Genomic DNA, 18,662 nt, shown 5'->3' on the forward strand with positions numbered 1-18,662 from the left:
TGGTCACATATATTAGAGGTGATCACAAGAAAATAAATAACTCAATCACTGAAGCCAGCTATATGCAAGGGGATGTTCACTGTACTATAGCTCAGAAAAAGGATGAAATGGGAAAGGCCTAAGTCTAAATTATTTTACATACATTTTCTTAAAAATTTATCTAGGATTATAGCATTGTAGCACGTGACATCAAACACCTCAGTTTGAATTAACTTCTCCAATAGTGCATGGGAGAAAATGAAAAATTAATTTAGACATCAGTTAATTATACTTCCTTCATGCTCTCCTGATCATTTATGGTTTTTATTGTTATACTAAAAACTTGATTACTAAGCCCATACTATAGTAAAAATGAATTTAAGTATTCATTTTCTACTTATTGGCATAACACAAAAATAATTGTTAATGAGTGTGCTAACAGTGCTTTGTGAGATGTGGAAAATGTGATATTGTCATAGACTTGGGAAAGTAGATGTGATCCTCTGGTGTACTGGTGGCTATTACACACACACACACACACACACAGAGAGAGAGAGAGAGAGAGAGAGAGAGAGAGAGAGAGAGAGAGAGAGAGAGAGAGAGAAGTAAGAGTCACACACACCAAGTATGGGAACCACACACAGATGCTTCCAAGGTGGGTCTAGAACAAGTTACATTGACATCTGTGTGTAGCCATGATGAAAACCCCAGCATGTGGCTGTACGACATCAGGCAGATGTGTTACGACAGTCTGAGTGCCACTGCTTGCCAGAGATGGCATTGTGTTCCACCTCAATGAGCCATTGCAAAACAACTGCCTTACATGCGCTTCTTTCCTCTGAGTTACCTGCAGAGGTTAATTTCACTTGATTTACAAACTTCTCTGTCATGTCCAGGAGGGTTTCCAGAGAAGTCCTGAATGTGGGTGGCATTGTCCCAAAGACTAGGATATCATAAGTAGATCACAAATAAAAACAAGAAAGTGATCTGCATGCCAGCATTCATCTCTCTGACTTCCAGGTTGATTATAAAGGCACTGTGAGCCCCAAACAATGCAAAAAAAAAAAAAAAAAAAACCAAACAAACCTTTTTGTAACAATACATTATCAATTAGACTTTGAATAGTAATTTATGTCTTATAAATGACTACCTAGTTAGCAGTCCACTTATCAATGACATATTTGTAGCAACATTAATAAACATCATTTTTCTAAAAATAATAAATATAACCAATTACCTTGTGAATGGACTTTATCATAATTCTTTCTAACTCAACCAACCACTTCTCCACTTGGCCCCTGGCTTTGGCCGTTGAAATGGTATCTATGAGTTCCACAACTTCTCCTTCACTGCTCTTCATATGTGTAATATCTAAAGTTTCTGTAAACTGGACCTTTGCAATTCCTTCAAAGCATTTCTTCAGGTGAGGCTGCACTCTGTTGAAAAAAAATTAAACCATTGGTCAAAATAATATAATTGCTAGCATGCCAGGGTTCTTTGTACAGAAATCTTACGTGCATACAAAGTCATAGGCATATCTTTGCTTTCAGGGCAGTGAGTAGGAAGATGCTAAGAGAAGCAGAATGAACAAGCCAGTTTTAGCTCATAGCCATTTCACGTGGGATCATCTTCAATGATTCTGAAATCCATGGGCTAGGTGTAACATCTAAGTACTTACAGTTCGGTGATCCACCAGGTCTGGCATGGCCACCATCTTTCTAGCCACTACAACACAGACTAGGACTAGCAAGCACCTTACTTTGGCACATTTTCAATTGTATTCATCTTTAAATGGGCAAAAGGAACTAGCGATTAAAACTCAGATGGAAGTGTGAGCCTGAACTTATTTGTCTAGACTCTGTGCATCTTTCCATGTAGGTACAAGGTCCACAATAAACTAATTCATTCTACAAAAATGTTTACTCACTGTCTGCTTTAGATCAGACTGTTCCCCCCTAAGGATTTAGGACTGCACAATTAAAAAAAAAAAACCTAGTGACGACCTTTGCTGCTGTGGAGCTTGTACTCTGCTGCAGAAGGTAAAGCAACAGGTACGCCTGTTATAGACCATGTATGCGATAATAATATGCAGGAAGAAAACAAGACAGAGACATACCTCCTGGGAAAGCAGCCACAGAGTGCTGCGTGTCAGAGGTATGTCATTTGAAATAGGGTGGGTGTGAAAGGCCTCCCTGAGTGGTAGTTATCCATATAAGTGGTAGATGTCGGTACAGTTATCCATAGAGACCTCCAGAAGGCAGACAATGAGGTCAAATGGACAGTTAAAGACTGTTCTAAGCCAGTGGTTCTCAACCCTCCTGATGCTGCAATGACCCCTTAATACAGTTCCTCATGTGACAGTGACCCCCAACCATAAGATTATTCCATTGCTAACTCATTACTGTAATTTCGCTACTGTTAAGGGTTGTAAAATGAATATTTAATATATTTTATTATATGTTAATATAATATATTACAAAATAATTTGTACGGTACTTAGATGCTAAAAATATAAAGTTTATAAATCATAAATACCTCAAGGGAGCCATGGCCCACAGGTTGAGAGCCACTGTCTAAGCAGAGAGAATGGTACATAAGGGAAGATGCTATCCCGTTTATAGAACTGAAGGGAGATGGGCAGAGCGGGAAAGAACGCTGGAGCCAACACTCAGCCTCTCCAGCACTCTCTCCACAGCTACAACTGTCAGGATGTGCTTATTATAAAAATGGCAAATAAACAACAACCACCTAAAACTGCTAGTTATTAACGACATCACTATTCATGGTGTATTTTAGAATGGCCCATCTCTGAGACCATAGAAGCCACTAAGAGCTACAATGCCTGGCTTTTACTGATGTACGTTGAATATGGATGAAAATTATCAATGTGCTGTGGCAGTGATATGTCCTGAAATTCTTAGAAAACATGTAATAAAAATCATGCTCCAAGGTCCATCCTATTCAGAAATAGAGTCAGAAACATTATTTATATTTTCAATAACTGGTAACAACTAACTTATAATTGCTAATAATGCTTAGAATATTAGAATGTTTAGAAAGTTCAAATAAAGATAGTTGCCCATAATTATGTATGTTCTATCTTATTCCAAAGTGTTAGATTTGAACAGATGGAGGTAGCCAGGCGCCCTGGCATGGACTCTACTTACCTCGTCGGGTCCTTCGTCTCAGATAGTATCTCAAGCAGCTCATCGTTAGACAAGAAGAAAAACCTGGGGAAGAAGAGGCGCTTCTTTTCCAAGTACTCGTTCAGCCCTTTAAGGATGAGCTCCAAGAGCTCATTGGACTTTTTCAGCCTCTCCAGCATCCTCTCAATAGTCACAACTGCCAGGACATGCTTATTCTGGAGGTAGGAAGCAAACAGCACTTGCCTCAGTTCAGTTTTTACTGTTGTGATCAACACTATGAAGAAAAGCAACTTGGGGAGGAAAGGCTGTCATTCATCCTACGCCTCCAGGTGGTCACAGTCCATCACTGAGGGAGACCAAGTGGGGACTCAAGCTGAAACCTGGATACAGGAACCGGAGCTGAGACCATGGAGGGATGCTACTTACTGGCTTATTCCTCGTGGCTTGCATAGCCTGCTTACTTACAAAACTCAGGACCAAGTGACTCTGTGTGTGTGTGGGGGGGGGTGGCACAGTGGGCTGGACCCTCCCACATCAATCATTACTCAAGAAAATACCCAACAGCCACGCCCATAGGCCAGTCTGATATAGGCAATTCCTCAGTGGAGGGCCTCCTCTTTCCAGGTGAATCTAGTTTCTGTCAAGCTGAGAAAAAACTACCCAGTGTAGCGTGAAATTCAAAATACTGGTTATCAGTTTTATTTCTATTTACATTATGCTCAAAATTGTACATTTTAATAGAACAAAGATCATGGGAACTTTTAATGGTCTTCATCTATAAAATATTAGTTTTGAGTATTCTATGCCTGCCAAGTTCTTTCACTAAAAGCCATGTTGACTCTATGCTCAAGCCATGGGGCTCCCGACTTCCCACTGTAAGAGGAAACATAGGGAGAAGGGGGGGGATGGGAAGGAAGGTTAGAGAGAGAACGTGCTATGTGAACTCATAAGGGTGGGAGTGAGGAGTGTGGCACGGGGCACACCTTTTGTCTTTTATTTTTGAGGGATGGTACCATGAACTGCAAGTCAGCATAATTATTTTGAATATTGTTAACAACAGTACACTCACACTAGCCCTGTTTTTTTAGAGCTCTAATTCTAGTTTAAAAAAAAAAAACCAAGTGCTTGAGTGTGGGGAAGTTTTCTGGAAAGATCTTTTGAATAGCCGCCTGTGTGTGTCTGTCTACATTGTCCCTCTACAACCAAAGGGATTTAGGCAAAGGTGCTCCCACGGAACTTTCTAGCAATGAGACTGGTCTGTCTCTAAGGCTTGGGACCCAGAAGTTCTAGCACAGGCAAATTTCACTGTGGCAGTTTGCTTCAAAGTGGCTCAAATGGAATCGAGCCTTATAAAAGGAGCTCTTTGATTCGCTGCTGGCCTCAAAAACTATAACCAAATGCTAACCTTAAGAACTGACTCTTTTTTGCAATCATGGAGGTTATAAAAGTCTGTGCTAGATCTTCTGCATATATGTTGGCACAGTGTTCTGGGTGGGGCTCCTGACAGTGGGAGTTGGGGTGTCTCTGACTCTTCCTGCCCTTGGGACCCTTTTCCTCCTACTGCGTTGCCTCATCCAGCCTTGATATGAGGATATGTGCCTGGTCTTACTGTTATGCCATGTTCAGTTGATATCCTTGGGGGGGCCTCTATTTTGGGGGAGCAGGAGGGGAGTAGATATGGGGGAGAGGGAGGTGGTGGTGGCTGGGGACGGGAGAGTAGAGGGAGAGAGAGCTGTGGTTGGGATGTATTGTTTGAGAGGAGTGTAAATAAGAATAAAAAGAAAAGAAACCATGCTTTTAAAAAAATTAACTAATTGACTTCTCAAAAATAGCTGTACACTAGGTGAGCATGGTGGTGCACACCTGTAATCCTAGCACTCAGGAGGCAGAGGCAGAGGCAGATGGATCTCTGAGAGCTTGAGGGCAGCCTGGTCTACACAGAGAAACCCTGTCTCAAAAAAAAAAAAAAAAGCTAAACACTTAGTACTGGATCTATAAAACTATTCTATATAAAAAGATAATTTTGAGTTTTAAATAAAAGCCAATTCCTTCTTTTTCTTTGTGTGTATGTGTATATGTGTGTATATATGTGTGCATATGCATGTGTGTATATGTGTGCATGTGTGTGTATGTGTGTATGTGTGTGTATGTGTGTGTGTGTATATGTATGTATGTATGTGTATGTGTGTGTATGTGTGTATGTGTGTGTATATGTATGTGTGTATGTGTGTGTATGTGTATGTGTGTGTATGTGTGTGTGCATATGCGTGTGTGTTTTTGTGTGCATGTGTGTGTATGTGTGTATGTGTGTGTATGTGTGTATGTGTGTGTATGTGTGTGTATGTGTGTATGTGTGTGTATATGTATGTGTGTATGTGTGTGTGCACACACACACACACACACACACACACACACATACTCATGCTTCTTATAGGGAAACTAAAGACTGATTTCAGGTCTTTATGCTCCTACAGCAACACTCTCCTGAGCTGCACATTCCCACAACCCTTCCTCTGCATCTCTAACAGGTAACTGACATCACCCGAGTGTTCACCGCTAGCACAGGTAGAGTTCTTTCCAAAATAAACATATCCGGCTTGTGGGATGGAGGAGCTAAAACTAAAACTAATATAAATCTCAATCAGCCTAAGCTACAGCAGTCGTGAGAACACAGCAGCATCACTTACTGTAACAGGACATCTGGAAAGGCTGCGTGAAATTCAAACAAGAGCATGGCATTTCAAGAGTAAACACTGCATTTTTTCAGGTTAATTCATTACTTATTTTTTGAACGGTTTTCAACCATGACTGAAAAGGTAATCCAAAAACATCAGCTGTGGGCTGCTTTGTGTATGAATTCTGTCCCAGGAACTGAAGATGGTGCTCAGGCTAAGCCTCTCATCTAGCATGTGCAGGCCCTGCCTTCAATTCCCAGCACCAGCAAAAAACAAAAACAAAAACAAAAACTGTATTCCTTTTCAAGAATCGCAAATACATGTTTTCTTGTTAATGTGCTTTTGGTTTTTCGTTTTTCTTTTTTTCTTTTATTTATTTATTTATTTTGTTGTTGCTTGTTTCTGGCCTCAAGCTTGCTCTGCAGCCACCCTTGAGCTCCTCACGGCCTCTCCTTCTGCCTCCCAGGGGCCAGCATCACGGCCTGTCTCACGCCACCGTGGGCCAGCATCACGGCCTGTCTCATGCCACCGTGGGCCAGCATCACGGCCTGTCTCATGCCACCGTGGGCCAGCATCACGGCCTGTCTCATGCCACCATGGGCCAGCATCACGGCCTGTCTCATGCCACCGTGGGCCAACATCACGGTCTGTCTTATGCCACCGTGGGCCAGCATCACGGCCTGTCTCATGCCACCGTGGGCCAGCATCACGGCCTGTCTCATGCCACCGTGGGCCAGCATCACGGCCTGTCTCACGCCACTGTGGGCCAGCATCATGGCCTGTCTCATGCTACCGTGGGCCAACATCACGGCCTGTCTCACGCCACCGTGGGCCAACATCATGGCCTGTCTCACGCCACCGTGGGCCAGCATCACTGCCTGTCTCATGCCACCGTGGGCCAGCATCATGGCCTGTCTCATGCCACCGTGGGCCAGCATCATGGCCTGTCTCACGCCACTGTGGGCCAGCATCACGGCCTGTCTCATGCCACTGTGGGCCAGCATCACAGCCTGTCTCATGCCACTGTGGGCCAGCATCACAGCCTGTCTCACGCCACCACAGGCCAGCATCACGGCCTGTCTCACACCACTGTGGGCCAGCATCATGGCCTGTCTCATGCCACCGTGGGCCAGCATCATGGCCTGTCTCACGCCACTGTGGGCCAGCATCATGGCCTGTCTCACGCCACTGTGGGCCAGCATCATGGCCTGTCTCACGCCACCGTGGGCCAGCATCATGGCCTGTCTCACGCCACTGTGGGCCAGCATCACGGCCTGTCTCATGCCACTGTGGGCCAGCATCACAGCCTGTCTCATGCCACTGTGGGCCAGCATCACAGCCTGTCTCACGCCACCACAGGCCAGCATCACGGCCTGTCTCACGCCACTGTGGGCCAGCATCACAGCCTGTCTCATGCCACTGTGGGCCAGCATCACAGCCTGTCTCACGCCACTGTGGGCCAACATCATGGCCTGTCTCACGCCACCGTGGGCCAACATCATGGCCTGTCTCACGCCACCGTGGGCCAGCATCACAGCCTGTCTCATGCCACCGTGGGCCAGCATCACAGCCTGTCTCATGCCACCGTGGGCCAGCATCATGGCCTGTCTCACGCCACTGTGGGCCAGCATCATGGCCTGTCTCACGCCACTGTGGGCCAGCATCATGGCCTGTCTCACGCCACCGTGGGCCAGCATCATGGCCTGTCTCACGCCACTGTGGGCCAGCATCATGGCCTGTCTCATCCCACCACGGGCCAGCATCATGGCCTGTCTCACGCCACCGTGGGCCAGCATCACAGCCTGTCTCATGCCACCGTGGGCCAGCATCACGGCCTGTCTCATGCCACCATGGGCCAGCATCACAGCCTGTCTCATGCCACCGTGGGCCAGCATCACGGCCTGTCTCATGCCACCATGGGCCAGCATCATGGCCTGTCTCACGCCACCATGGGCCAGCATCACAGCCTGTCTCATGCCACTGTGGGCCAGCATCACAGCCTGTCTCACGCCACCACAGGCCAGCATCACGGCCTGTCTCACGCCACTGTGGGCCAGCATCACGGCCTGTCTCATGCCACCATGGGCCAGCATCACAGCCTGTCTCATGCCACTGTGGGCCAGCATCACAGCCTGTCTCACGCCACCACAGGCTAGCATCATGGCCTGTCTCATGCTACCGTGGGCCAGCATCACGGCCTGTCTCACGCCACCGTGGGCCAGCATCACAGCCTGTCTCATGCCACCGTGGGCCAGCATCATGGCCTGTCTCATGCCACCGTGGGCCAGCATCATGGCCTGTCTCACGCCACCGTGGGCCAACATCACGGCCTGTCTCACGCCACCGTGGGCCAGCATCATGGCCTGTCTCATGCCACCGTGGGCCAGCATCACGGGCCAACATCACGGCCTGTCTCACGCCACTGTGGGCCAGCATCACGGCCTGTCTCACGCCACTGTGGGCCAGCATCACGGCCTGTCTCACGCCACCACAGGCCAGCATCACGGCCTGTCTCACGCTACCACCAAGGGCTTTTGTCAATAACTAGAACACAGCTGAAAAGATAGCATTACTCTGAGTTATGGTGATGTAACTTATAGAAACACAAGAATTTAGTAAAGAAAAATAGCTATCATTAGTACTGACTTTATTAGCAAAAGAGAAGTATGGGACATGTGCAATGACAGATTAAGCAATCTCCAATTTTCAAAGGCATTTCATTATAACTCTCAGAAGTTTTTGCATTTCAAATAGACATTAAACACTACCTCTCTCGCTTTCTCCATCTCTCTGTCTTTGTCTGTCTGTCTGTCTCCTCTCCCCCCCCCACACACACACAGTCAAACAGACACAGATAAACAGACATACAGACATACACACACACACACAGAGTCACGAGTGTGCATGCTGACAAACTCAGGAGTTTTGAATGTGCAAATCCTACAGGGTGGACTAGCACTTTTAAGAACCTAAATCTAGAATCCAAAACAATGTTCTTTGAGTGCCACCTTCTGGAAGAAAATGGAATGCTCTTGTTTGGAAAAAAAAAAGTACTGCTAATAAAACTAGACATTTTCTTTCACAAATTAACAATAATTTTATGTTTTGAACTCAGGTCACAATTTAATTATTTTTTTGCCTGATATTTGAAGGTTATGCTGTCCAACTTTTAGAACAAGTGATTTAAGTTCAGTAAATATTATAATCACTGAATAGCAACAACAAATAAGCCAAAAAACCTGGGGGAAAAAACACTCAGGCACATTTGATAAGCTGGCTGAAACGCTTAGTAACAGACATGTTTTATATTTCAAAGCCTGGTGGGTTGTGTAATATTTGCATAGGCCTTAGCTGGTTGAGCATCTTAAATCTGAAATGCAAAAATCCAAAATAAAAGCTTCAGATTTTGGGGCAATTCAGGTTTTGAGTTAGATATGCTGAATTCTAAATTCCTGAGGTCAGTTCTACTCAGCCAGATTAGTTCCATGGCTCGGATTCAAATACAAACTTGCAAATGATCTGTTTGCGTTTGTGTGGGGGCTAACACCACAGGCAAGGGATCCTTTCTTGGATGGATGATAACTCAGGCAGACACCGCGAAGCCCCCCCACCCCCGGGGAGGCACATGGATTTCTATCCTGCCCTCCCTGTATCTGTCTAATCTTAGGTCATTTTTTTAAATCTCTGTTTGAAAATGAGCAAGAGATCTTTCTCAAAGTTGGTGGGATCACATGTCTGAAGTGATTAATACAACGGCTATACCACATACACACACACACACACACACACACACACACACATACACACACACACACACACACACACACACACACACACTTAAAGCTACATTTTATTCATCTCCCACCCGTGTCTGGCAGAAAAAGAGAGACAGAAAGAGTCTGGAGAGGAAGATAAGAGACACATTATTAGTTCTATTAAATTAAAATTAGCACTTTACAACCCAACATTCTTCAAGAGATCTGGTGGAAGCTGGTCCTCTCCTTCCACAATATGGAACCCAGAGATCAAACTCCGGTCATCAGACTTTGAAGTAGGTGCCTTTACCCTCTGAGCCATCTTACTTGCTGGGAAAAAAAATAATTAAATAAGATCTTTAATCTTCCTATCATTATCATAAGGCCTTCATATAAAACTGGCATTCCATGAAAATTTGTTGAATGTTTCCAAGATGCATTAAACCTGGAAAGATAGAAAAACCACAGAACACTGGATCCTCCACACGCTGCCCAGCTGTCACTGACTAGCCTAGACACAATAGCTTGGTGCTTAGTGAAAAGATGCTACCAGAAAGCTAAAATGCAGTAATGTACGACTTCCTTTGGTCCTTTATGCTTCCCATAATTTTTGGTTAAGAAAATGATTTTATAATTTGTGTGTGTGTATGTGTGTGTGTGTGGTGTGTGTGTGTGTGTCTGGGTGTGCATGTGTCTGGGTGTGCATGTGTGTGTGTGTGTGTGTGTGTGTGTGTGTGTGTGTGTGTGTGTGTTTTCTTCATAACCATCACCAGTCTGGTAAGCCCAAAGGAAGATTGATAGAGTTGATTGACATGACCAGACGAAATGACCAAGTTATACAGAGCCTGAGTCCTTTGTTTTGGCAAATAGAGAAAGATTTCTCATCCCTGCTGCCTATATATATATAATGGGATTAAGCTCTAGCCATTCAGTAAGCTTCTGGGGGAACTGCCTTCCCCACCTCAAATCCCTGGACATCAGAAAAACGGGTAAGGGCTTCATTAAAGCTTTGGCACTCTGAGTAGGAAGGCAGGCTGACTGCACAGAGCCTCCTCTGACTCTGAGACTCTGCTTCTGTCAGGAATTGGGAATCTTTAAGACCCAGAATATTTCTGGGATTAATAGAGATCCCAGGGACCATTTACCTAAAAAATTTGAATTTTCAGAGATTTTTTTTCAGAATAAATTCAGAAATCTTTAGAGCTAGCAATAATTCCAGGATCAGTCCTGATTGTTCAACAGCTATCTCTCAATGGCCCCGATCTGTGTCAGCCAGTTCTCAGGCCTTGGTAACTGCAGTGAACAAAACAAAGATCCTAGCTTCCACCGATGCCGAGGAGAACAAAACAAATGACAGAGATAATGATTGATAAGCTGCGTGTTCATCTCGCTCTCTCGTGTCATTACTGCACGGGGAAGATGCTGCAAATGAAAGGCTTGTGGTGACCCTGCACCAAGCAACCCTGTCAGTGTCATTTTCCAGTAGCGCGTGTTTCCTTATTGTCCTGGCGTCACATTTTGGTAGTTCTCACAATATTTCAACCTTTATTATTACCCCTGCTGTGGAGATCTGAGGCCATTGATCTCTGGGACTACTATCCTGACGTGCGGAGCAGCATGACTCACGCCACATAAAATGGCAGCTTAATCAATCTGGCTGCTCCCTCGTCCCTCACACACAGCAATATTGAAACTAGGCCAATTAATAACCGTACAGTGGTATCCAACTGTTTAAGGGAAATCAAGTCAGTGTTTCCCATTTTAAATAAAAAAAACCAAGAATGTGAAGAAGGTCCGCTGAAAGCCAGGATGGGCTGAGAGCTACGGATCCCTGTGACAGTTAACAATGCCGTGAACGCAAAGGAGGAGTTCCGGAGGGAAATTAAAAGCGCCACCACAGTGGACACATGAACAGGAAAACCCAACAGCTTTGTAGCTCCCATGAGGAAGGTTCCCGTGATCTGGAAAGGAAGAGCCCCACGGCCACACCCTTCTCTTAAGACAAAGACTGGAGCCACAGGAAGCTGCAGAAGAGAAAGTTAACTTGCCGGAGGTTGAGCTACAGTGTTTAAGGAAAGACACTGGGACCTGTAGGTACGAGTGGAGCAGTCACTGCGATGCAGAAGCAGCACCGCTACCCAGCAGCTCTGGCAGAGGAACTGATGAGGCGGCCGCACGAAACAGCCAAGTCTTCAACATAGGGAAAAGCGTCTTTTTGTCATCTAAGACTTTCACAGTTCTGAAGGAAAACCCAGTGCCAAGATTTAAGCTACAAAGAGCAGAGTGATTCCCTCTGTGAGGGACTGATTCTGAGTTGAAGCCAGTACTTATCTACCCTTCCAGAAAAACGAGGATCCTTGAGGATTATACTAAGTCTTCTTGGCCTGTGCTCTGTAAATGGAGCGACAAAGCTGGGTGACTTTTAGCATGAGTTACTCAGTATTTAAACCCACTTTTAATAACAACAGCTTGGAAGAAAAAAAAAACAAAAAGATCCCTTTCAAAATGCTATATTCCTTGACAACACATCTGTTCATCCAAGAGTTGTATGATAAAAGTCATGTGTTCGTGCCTACTAGCATAACACCCACCCAAGGATGAAGAGGCAATTTTGACAGGCAAGCTGTTATTTTAGGACATTGTAGAAAGGTTCTAGCTGCCACAGGGACCTCAATAAAAAATAAATAAATAAATAAATTTTTAAAAAGCCTGGAGCTCTGAGTTCAAGTCTCCAGAACCCACATGAAAATGCCCTTCATGAGTGACAAGCACCTTTATTTCAGTCCTAGGGAGGCAGAGACAGGAGAATCCCTGGTGCTCAGGTGCCATCCAGTGGTAGTGACCAGGCCAAGTGGGGACCTTCAGGGACAGATTCGGTACTTCTTTCCCCTGTAAAGTATCCTTTCCTTTGTTTTCAGCTGAAACTTTATATTGGAATCAGGGTGCTCAGGAGTGTTGTCTGCACATGAGCGTGCCTAGGAAGAAACTGGACCAAGATTCTGTGAACACGGAGAAACCTCCTGAATAAAATCCCCATGCTTGTTAGTTTGGGAAGAGCACCACTTTCAAACTGAATCCCACTCTCGCCTTTGCCTGCTGCGGGTAATAAATCTTTCTCTATCCTCCCGTATCTTGGCTGTCTTTATTTTGGCTCTACGTGTACAAAGTTTCAAACCTATCGTATTTGGTTACACTAGTGGGAGATGGGGTCTCAAAAACTAAAGTCTTTAAAGAAGGGCGTGAAGAGTTAACATTTGGCCTTCATATACACATGCACACATGTGCACTCGTGTACATGTGAGCACACACACAAAACTTCAAAAGCAAAACATGCGCACAGAGCTACCTGAGATGGCAACTCCTCTGATGGCTCAGGGCTAACTAAATGAGAAACCTGGAAAAGATATACTATTCTAGATGTCGTTTAAAAACGTTTCTGACTCGCCAGAAGAGATTGAAACATGAACATTATCATGTGCTTCAGAGAGATGTTTCCAGCCCGGGTGGCTGACTTTGAATGGTCTCCAAACTTGAGTGGGGAAGGTAGCAGATGCAGTAGAGACAGCGAGAGGCCTAGAAGCGGGGATAGGACCACAACAATTTCTTGACAACATAATGCATTAATGGATTAGAATGAGCAAAAAAATGTAGTTTCCTGAGGGGCAGCCTGCTCCCTGTGAAGATGCCAGAACCACTATCCAGAGACAGAGGGTTCCCACTGTTGCATAAAATTAGCTGGAAAACTAGTAGGAGGGTTTGCTATGACTGAGTCCAGTTTTAAAAGCTCTGCTGTGGGTGAAAAGTAAAACGCCATGCTGCCAGGCAAGCACCACTGGATGCTATAGAGGATGCTCTTGTGAAGTGCAGCTTCATTCTTGCTGCATTTTAACGAATTGCCTTAGGCACCACAGCCCTCAGCAGCCACCACCCCATCAGCCAGCAGGGACCACCAGTGCAGAGAGCCTTCACAGCAAAATGATCACAGTGTGGCCAGGGGGATCCTTAGGATTGGTTGGCAACAAAGAATTTTTTTTTTACACATTTCTTTCCCGATACCTTTCTCTTATTTTCTTGTTTGTCATAAACTGCAGCACATTCTTTTTTAATTTGTATTCTTCTTTAAATTATTTAATTTAGTTTATAAAGTAATAGGCTTCATTGTGGCATTTTCATATATACATATATCACTGTTCTTTTTCTAATTCCTCTCCCTCTTCCATGGCTTCTGCCACCTCTTGCTGGTTTCTTTCTTCCTCAAATAGTCCTGCCTTCTGCTCTCATGTCACAAAGATTTCATTATTTTATCTTCTTCTCTCCTCTCATGATCTCTGAGTATACACACACACACACATCATGCATGTACTCATACACGTCACAGACACACATAGATAGACATGCAGACACAAGCATACACATGTGTACACGTACTTCACATATATCGACACATACAGACACACACATATACATACACTTCACATACACATACATATATATATTAATATATAAATACACACACACACTTCACATACAGGAGTAAGCACAAGGATTGTCTTTCTCAGCCTGACTTATTTTGTTTAACATAATGATCTCCAGGTTTCACCCTCCTTTTTTTCCTGAAAATGTCATGATTTAATTTTTTCACAGTTTAATAAAATTCCATTGTGTATAGTCATTTTCCTAAGATATACATTACTTTTCTGTTCTTCAGACAGAGTACTATGTTGCTGATAGAATACAGAGGTAAGCATGGCTTTCCTAAGCACAAGGAAACTTGAAACATCATGGCTACTCAAAAACACACATGAAAATAAATATATAAGTGGGACTTATTGAGAATCAACAAAAATGGGAGGGCCACAAGAAGATAATGAGAAATATGACCAAAGCACATTCTAAGCGTGTATGGAGATTTTGTAACTTTTTATAATCATAACCTGATTCTTTAAAAATCATTTTTGTGTGTGCAATGGTCTAGAACAGAACCTGAACTATCTCTGAAGAAGTTAGGGGACAGATATCACAAAAGGAAGAGAGGGAACATGAGGTACCAAAACAAAAATTCATTTTAATAAAGTGCTTCCTCTTCATGAAGGTGATGCTCTAAGAGAGCACAGAGACAACATTACAGAGAAAGCCTTCCCCCAGCTTAACAGCTCGAGGGAAGAATTCTTTAGCATGAGTGACAGAAAGAGGAGGAGGAGGGAGAGAAGAGTGAGGAAGAAGAAAAAAGGTAGGCACAGGAAGAAAGGGGAGGGAGGAGGAAGCAGGGGAGAAAGGGGAGGAGGAAGAGATGAGGAGGAGGAGGGTAAAGAGGGTAGGAGAAGGAAAGGGAGGAAGTAAGGGAGGTGGGAGGAGGTTGGGAAGATGGGAGCCAATGCAGCTGGAAGAGAAGGTAAAGTAGGAGTTCTCTCTTCTTGCCAAAAGGTAAAGGGATGGCACAGCCAATCCAGATTTCGCATCAGTGGGAGAACCACTGTCATGTCCCTCCACAGACTCTGAGCAGACTCAATCTAGTAAGACAGTGCTGTAGTTCAACAACAAAGGCCAAAATCTCCAAGCCGACTGGCTCTGAGCATCTTACTGAATGAGTTGGTAAACGTGGTAATTCTGTTTTCATGTCTCAACCCCTAGACTCATGTTGCCTGTGCCATAAGCTATATATTTAGGGCTAATAAGGAACAAATCCCCTAAAACGCATCCATACCCACAAACTGTCATCTTCCCTCAGCACGGCACACGAATGAGTGCGTCTACTTACATGAGCCATTCGGCTCTTTATAAGGTCAGTGCTCATAGTAGGACCTATAAATCTCACGAGTGTCAGTCAACTGCCTCATTTCCCTTGTAATGTGAGTTCCCTGGGAAAAGCAATGGTGTGTAGACGGAGCGAGAAGAAGTAAGTCAGTGAGTGACAGTGCTCCAAGAAGCTTGGCGGCGTGCAAAAAAGAAAAAGCTATCTGGTGCAGACAATCACTACTCTTCTCCATGTTGAAAGACAGCCAGTGTGCTCACTCCGCTCTTCATGCCTGTGCGGTCCCTGCAGGTGGGGTGATCTCTCAGAAGCATCATGCTAACGTGTGCTCTTGGAAGCTGGAGTAGTCTGCAATGTTGGCTCTGAAGTGGTGAGCCTTTACACAGTCCCCGTGGTCGCTGCTGCTGTGACTTCTCTACTCTTTGTCTGGATTGGCCACGTAGACGCTCAGTGAGAATAATTCTGGTTTTCGCTTGTCCTGCAAATGACTATGAGTTCCCTTGACTCTCAAAGGTTCTCCAGGTTGGATAATATATTCCATACTGGCTCTATTTCATAGCTCACTGTGCACATATTGGAATATGCCAGCTGACGCTCAGAAAACAAGTCAACTAGTCAACCAGATAATTACATTCATTCTTTTGCAGTTGTGCCTTTTCCTGAGCATTCACTTAGAAAGTGAGTACGTTCACACCCCGGTCTGCTGCTCAGGCCCTTAGATAGATACCTCCTCCTCAAACCTCCTTGCCATCAATCCTTGCAATCGTGTTTCTTCTAAACAGGTTTGCTACTGACCACAATCAGTGCAAGGCCACACTTTTGACCATCTCTCGTCCTAATAAGGTTTGAAAAGTGAAAATACCAATCAGCTCAATGGTGCATATTGAGAGGATCCATTCCTACTGTTCTGCAAGGCTGCACTTAGGTCAGAGTACTGTCCACTTCTGAAAGGAACAGGCACGTTTTGTAAAATGTCTGTAAATCAATGTCTAGTTTTCTTTGGTCATACCAAAGATTTTTCTGTGATTTCATCTCACTGAAATAAGCCATAGAGGTTCCTTGGTCAACAGAACCATTCACACCTCTTTGAGTTTCTGATAACTGCATTTATATCAATATGTTTGACCATATACAAGAGAGTCCTTCCTCCCCAGGCAATCACTAGTACAATTTATTGCTATTAGTATTTTTTTTTACAGGACTCTGCCAATACTCTAGTAAGAATCAGCAGAATTTGACGTTCTGAGTACCTAGTGTCAGTCACACGCACTCAAATGTCCCCCTTTCTAGCTTTCACCATGCTCCTCACTTTGGGTGAGTAAACTGTGTTTCCCAGAACAAGTCCGGCAAGACCATGCAATTATAATCAAAGTTGGCAATTCTCTGGATTTGACTTCTCTATTTTGGTCTATGTCAAACCATAGCTCTAAGAAAAGCAATCACAGATGCTCTTTGTCCTTGAATATATATCTTAAGTAGAGAACTTAAAATACTAAATTATGTCATTTCATTAAATTCCTAGTGCCTAAAAAATCACTTTCTCTTAGAGCTCTTGTATTTAAAAAAATTTATTTATTTTATTGCATATATAGTGTTCTAACTGCATGTAACTCCTGAACGCCAGAAGAGGGGTCATTATAGATGGTTGTGAGCCATCATGTGGGTGCTGGGAATTGAACTCAGGACCTTTGGAAGAGCAGCCAGTGCTCTTAACCTCTGAGTCATCTCTCCAGCCCTGAGCTCTTATATTTCAAAGTCCTGCCATGGTGACCTATTCCAGGAACCACTGTAAAGACTTCTCTGTAGAACAGAGGAGAACAACAGCAGAATCTCAATAAGGGATTTTTTTTTTACTGTATGCAGGGACTACCAGCAACCTTGGTTATAGTGTATAGCAAAGAGACACATATATCAGAAATGTGTGCCAAAAAGGCACCATTGGAAGTTCATTTTCAAGATGCAGCCCATTCTCAAAGCATCCCAGCTGTAAAGGATGTGGTCAAGATAAAGTCCACTGGCAGTCAGAGCAGGGTTGAGGTCATCATCTATTCACATTAGGCCAGCTGGGACACTGCGTCTATACATAATAGGGCAAATGGGCTTTATCTCCGGGACTGCTGGGGGCCCAGATCCTCTCCAGTAGGTCCAGTGCTAAGGGAAGACATGCATCTCCTGTCTGTCATCAGACCACTCTTCCTAGAGCTGGTTGCAGCCATCTTGGGTCATGTATGAGCTACCTTAGCAGTAACCAGTCCATAGCACTTCGGGCTTTGGTCCTAGACTAGGGCTATGCTGGTCTGTGGACAGAGTGTGGCCTCGTTTGATGCTGTTGTTAGCTGTGGCTGTGACATGGAAACCTGAGGCTGGTTCATCTGTGGTAGTTCTGTGTGAAGCCAGTGTATACTTCCTGATCACAGCCTGGAGAGTGTAGATAAGAGTGAGGGCTTAACCTGCACTTCCAGTTCACTCAAGTAATTAAGTTTGAGTCCTTCTCAAGTCTCTGTTGGGGTTGAAGACCAGATACTTTGGTCTTACAAGTAACCTCCGTTGTTAGGGGGTTAAGATATTTTTAGGTCTAGATAGATGTTTTAAGTTGACAGAGATGAGATATGATAGATATTGATGTGCATTCAGAATTTTAGATGCAACAAGATAGGAAAGATGTTTTCTACAAGGTTGCCAAATGCAATTAGGCAAAACACCTTGAATGTAACATTCATATGATCCTTGATTGTTTCATGGTTCTTCTTGCTGTGTGTATTTTTTATATTTATGCATAATAATATAAATGTATATTCCAAAAAAATATTTTAAAATACTAAAAAAGAATGCGGGCTTAAGGTCTTATTCCCCTGGGTTGAATTTTGTCGGAATAGACTACATGTTCCACTGGTTAACTGGAACGACACACACTTGATGCACATCCCACTTCGGAGCACCTGCTTGTTCTCAGACAGTGACCATATACCGGCAGCGGGTTCTGAACTTCCTGGACACCACCCAGCACTAAGAAGGACAGTGACTAATGTCTCAGAAGCAGGCAAGCTGCCTCTTTAGAGGTTCTAGAATGACAGGTGCTAAGCTAGGATAGGAAGATGGAGTAAATCTATATTCCTCCAATGCCCAGGTAACATCACACACCAACAAGCACCAAGACTTTCAAGAAACTGCCTTCTCCCGTGGCAGTCAACATGGGATGCCAGGAGCTGACCAGACGGCTATCTCTATGGATGATTGATGCACTAAGGGAGAGTTTTTTTTTAAAGCTACTTTAAGAAAACTCAGTAAGATTAAAAAAAAAAACAGAAGCATTTCAGTTATATTTAAAAAAAACTTTAAAAAGAGATGAAAGCAA

The 18,662-nt window shown here is 44.1% G+C and overlaps 1 protein-coding gene across 4 annotated transcripts in view; it reads right to left on the reverse strand.

Annotated features, from left to right (window-relative positions):
* The window catches only part of DNAH7 (dynein axonemal heavy chain 7), a 253,702-nt gene that overhangs the window by 171,275 nt on the left and 63,765 nt on the right, over positions 1-18,662 (reverse strand). For all 4 annotated transcript variants that reach the window (XM_084779440.1, XM_084779442.1, XM_084779439.1 and 1 more), the window contains 2 exons: positions 3,147-3,340; positions 1,217-1,415 (listed from right to left, as the gene is read on the reverse strand). In XM_084779440.1, the coding sequence (XP_084635566.1) occupies positions 1,217-1,415; positions 3,147-3,340 (393 nt within the window). The remainder of the gene's footprint in view (positions 1-1,216; positions 1,416-3,146; positions 3,341-18,662) is intronic.

Source organism: Acomys minous (assembly GCF_964271855.1).
Source record: "Acomys minous genome assembly, chromosome: 4".
Classification (NCBI taxonomy): Eukaryota; Metazoa; Chordata; class Mammalia; order Rodentia; family Muridae; genus Acomys; species Acomys minous.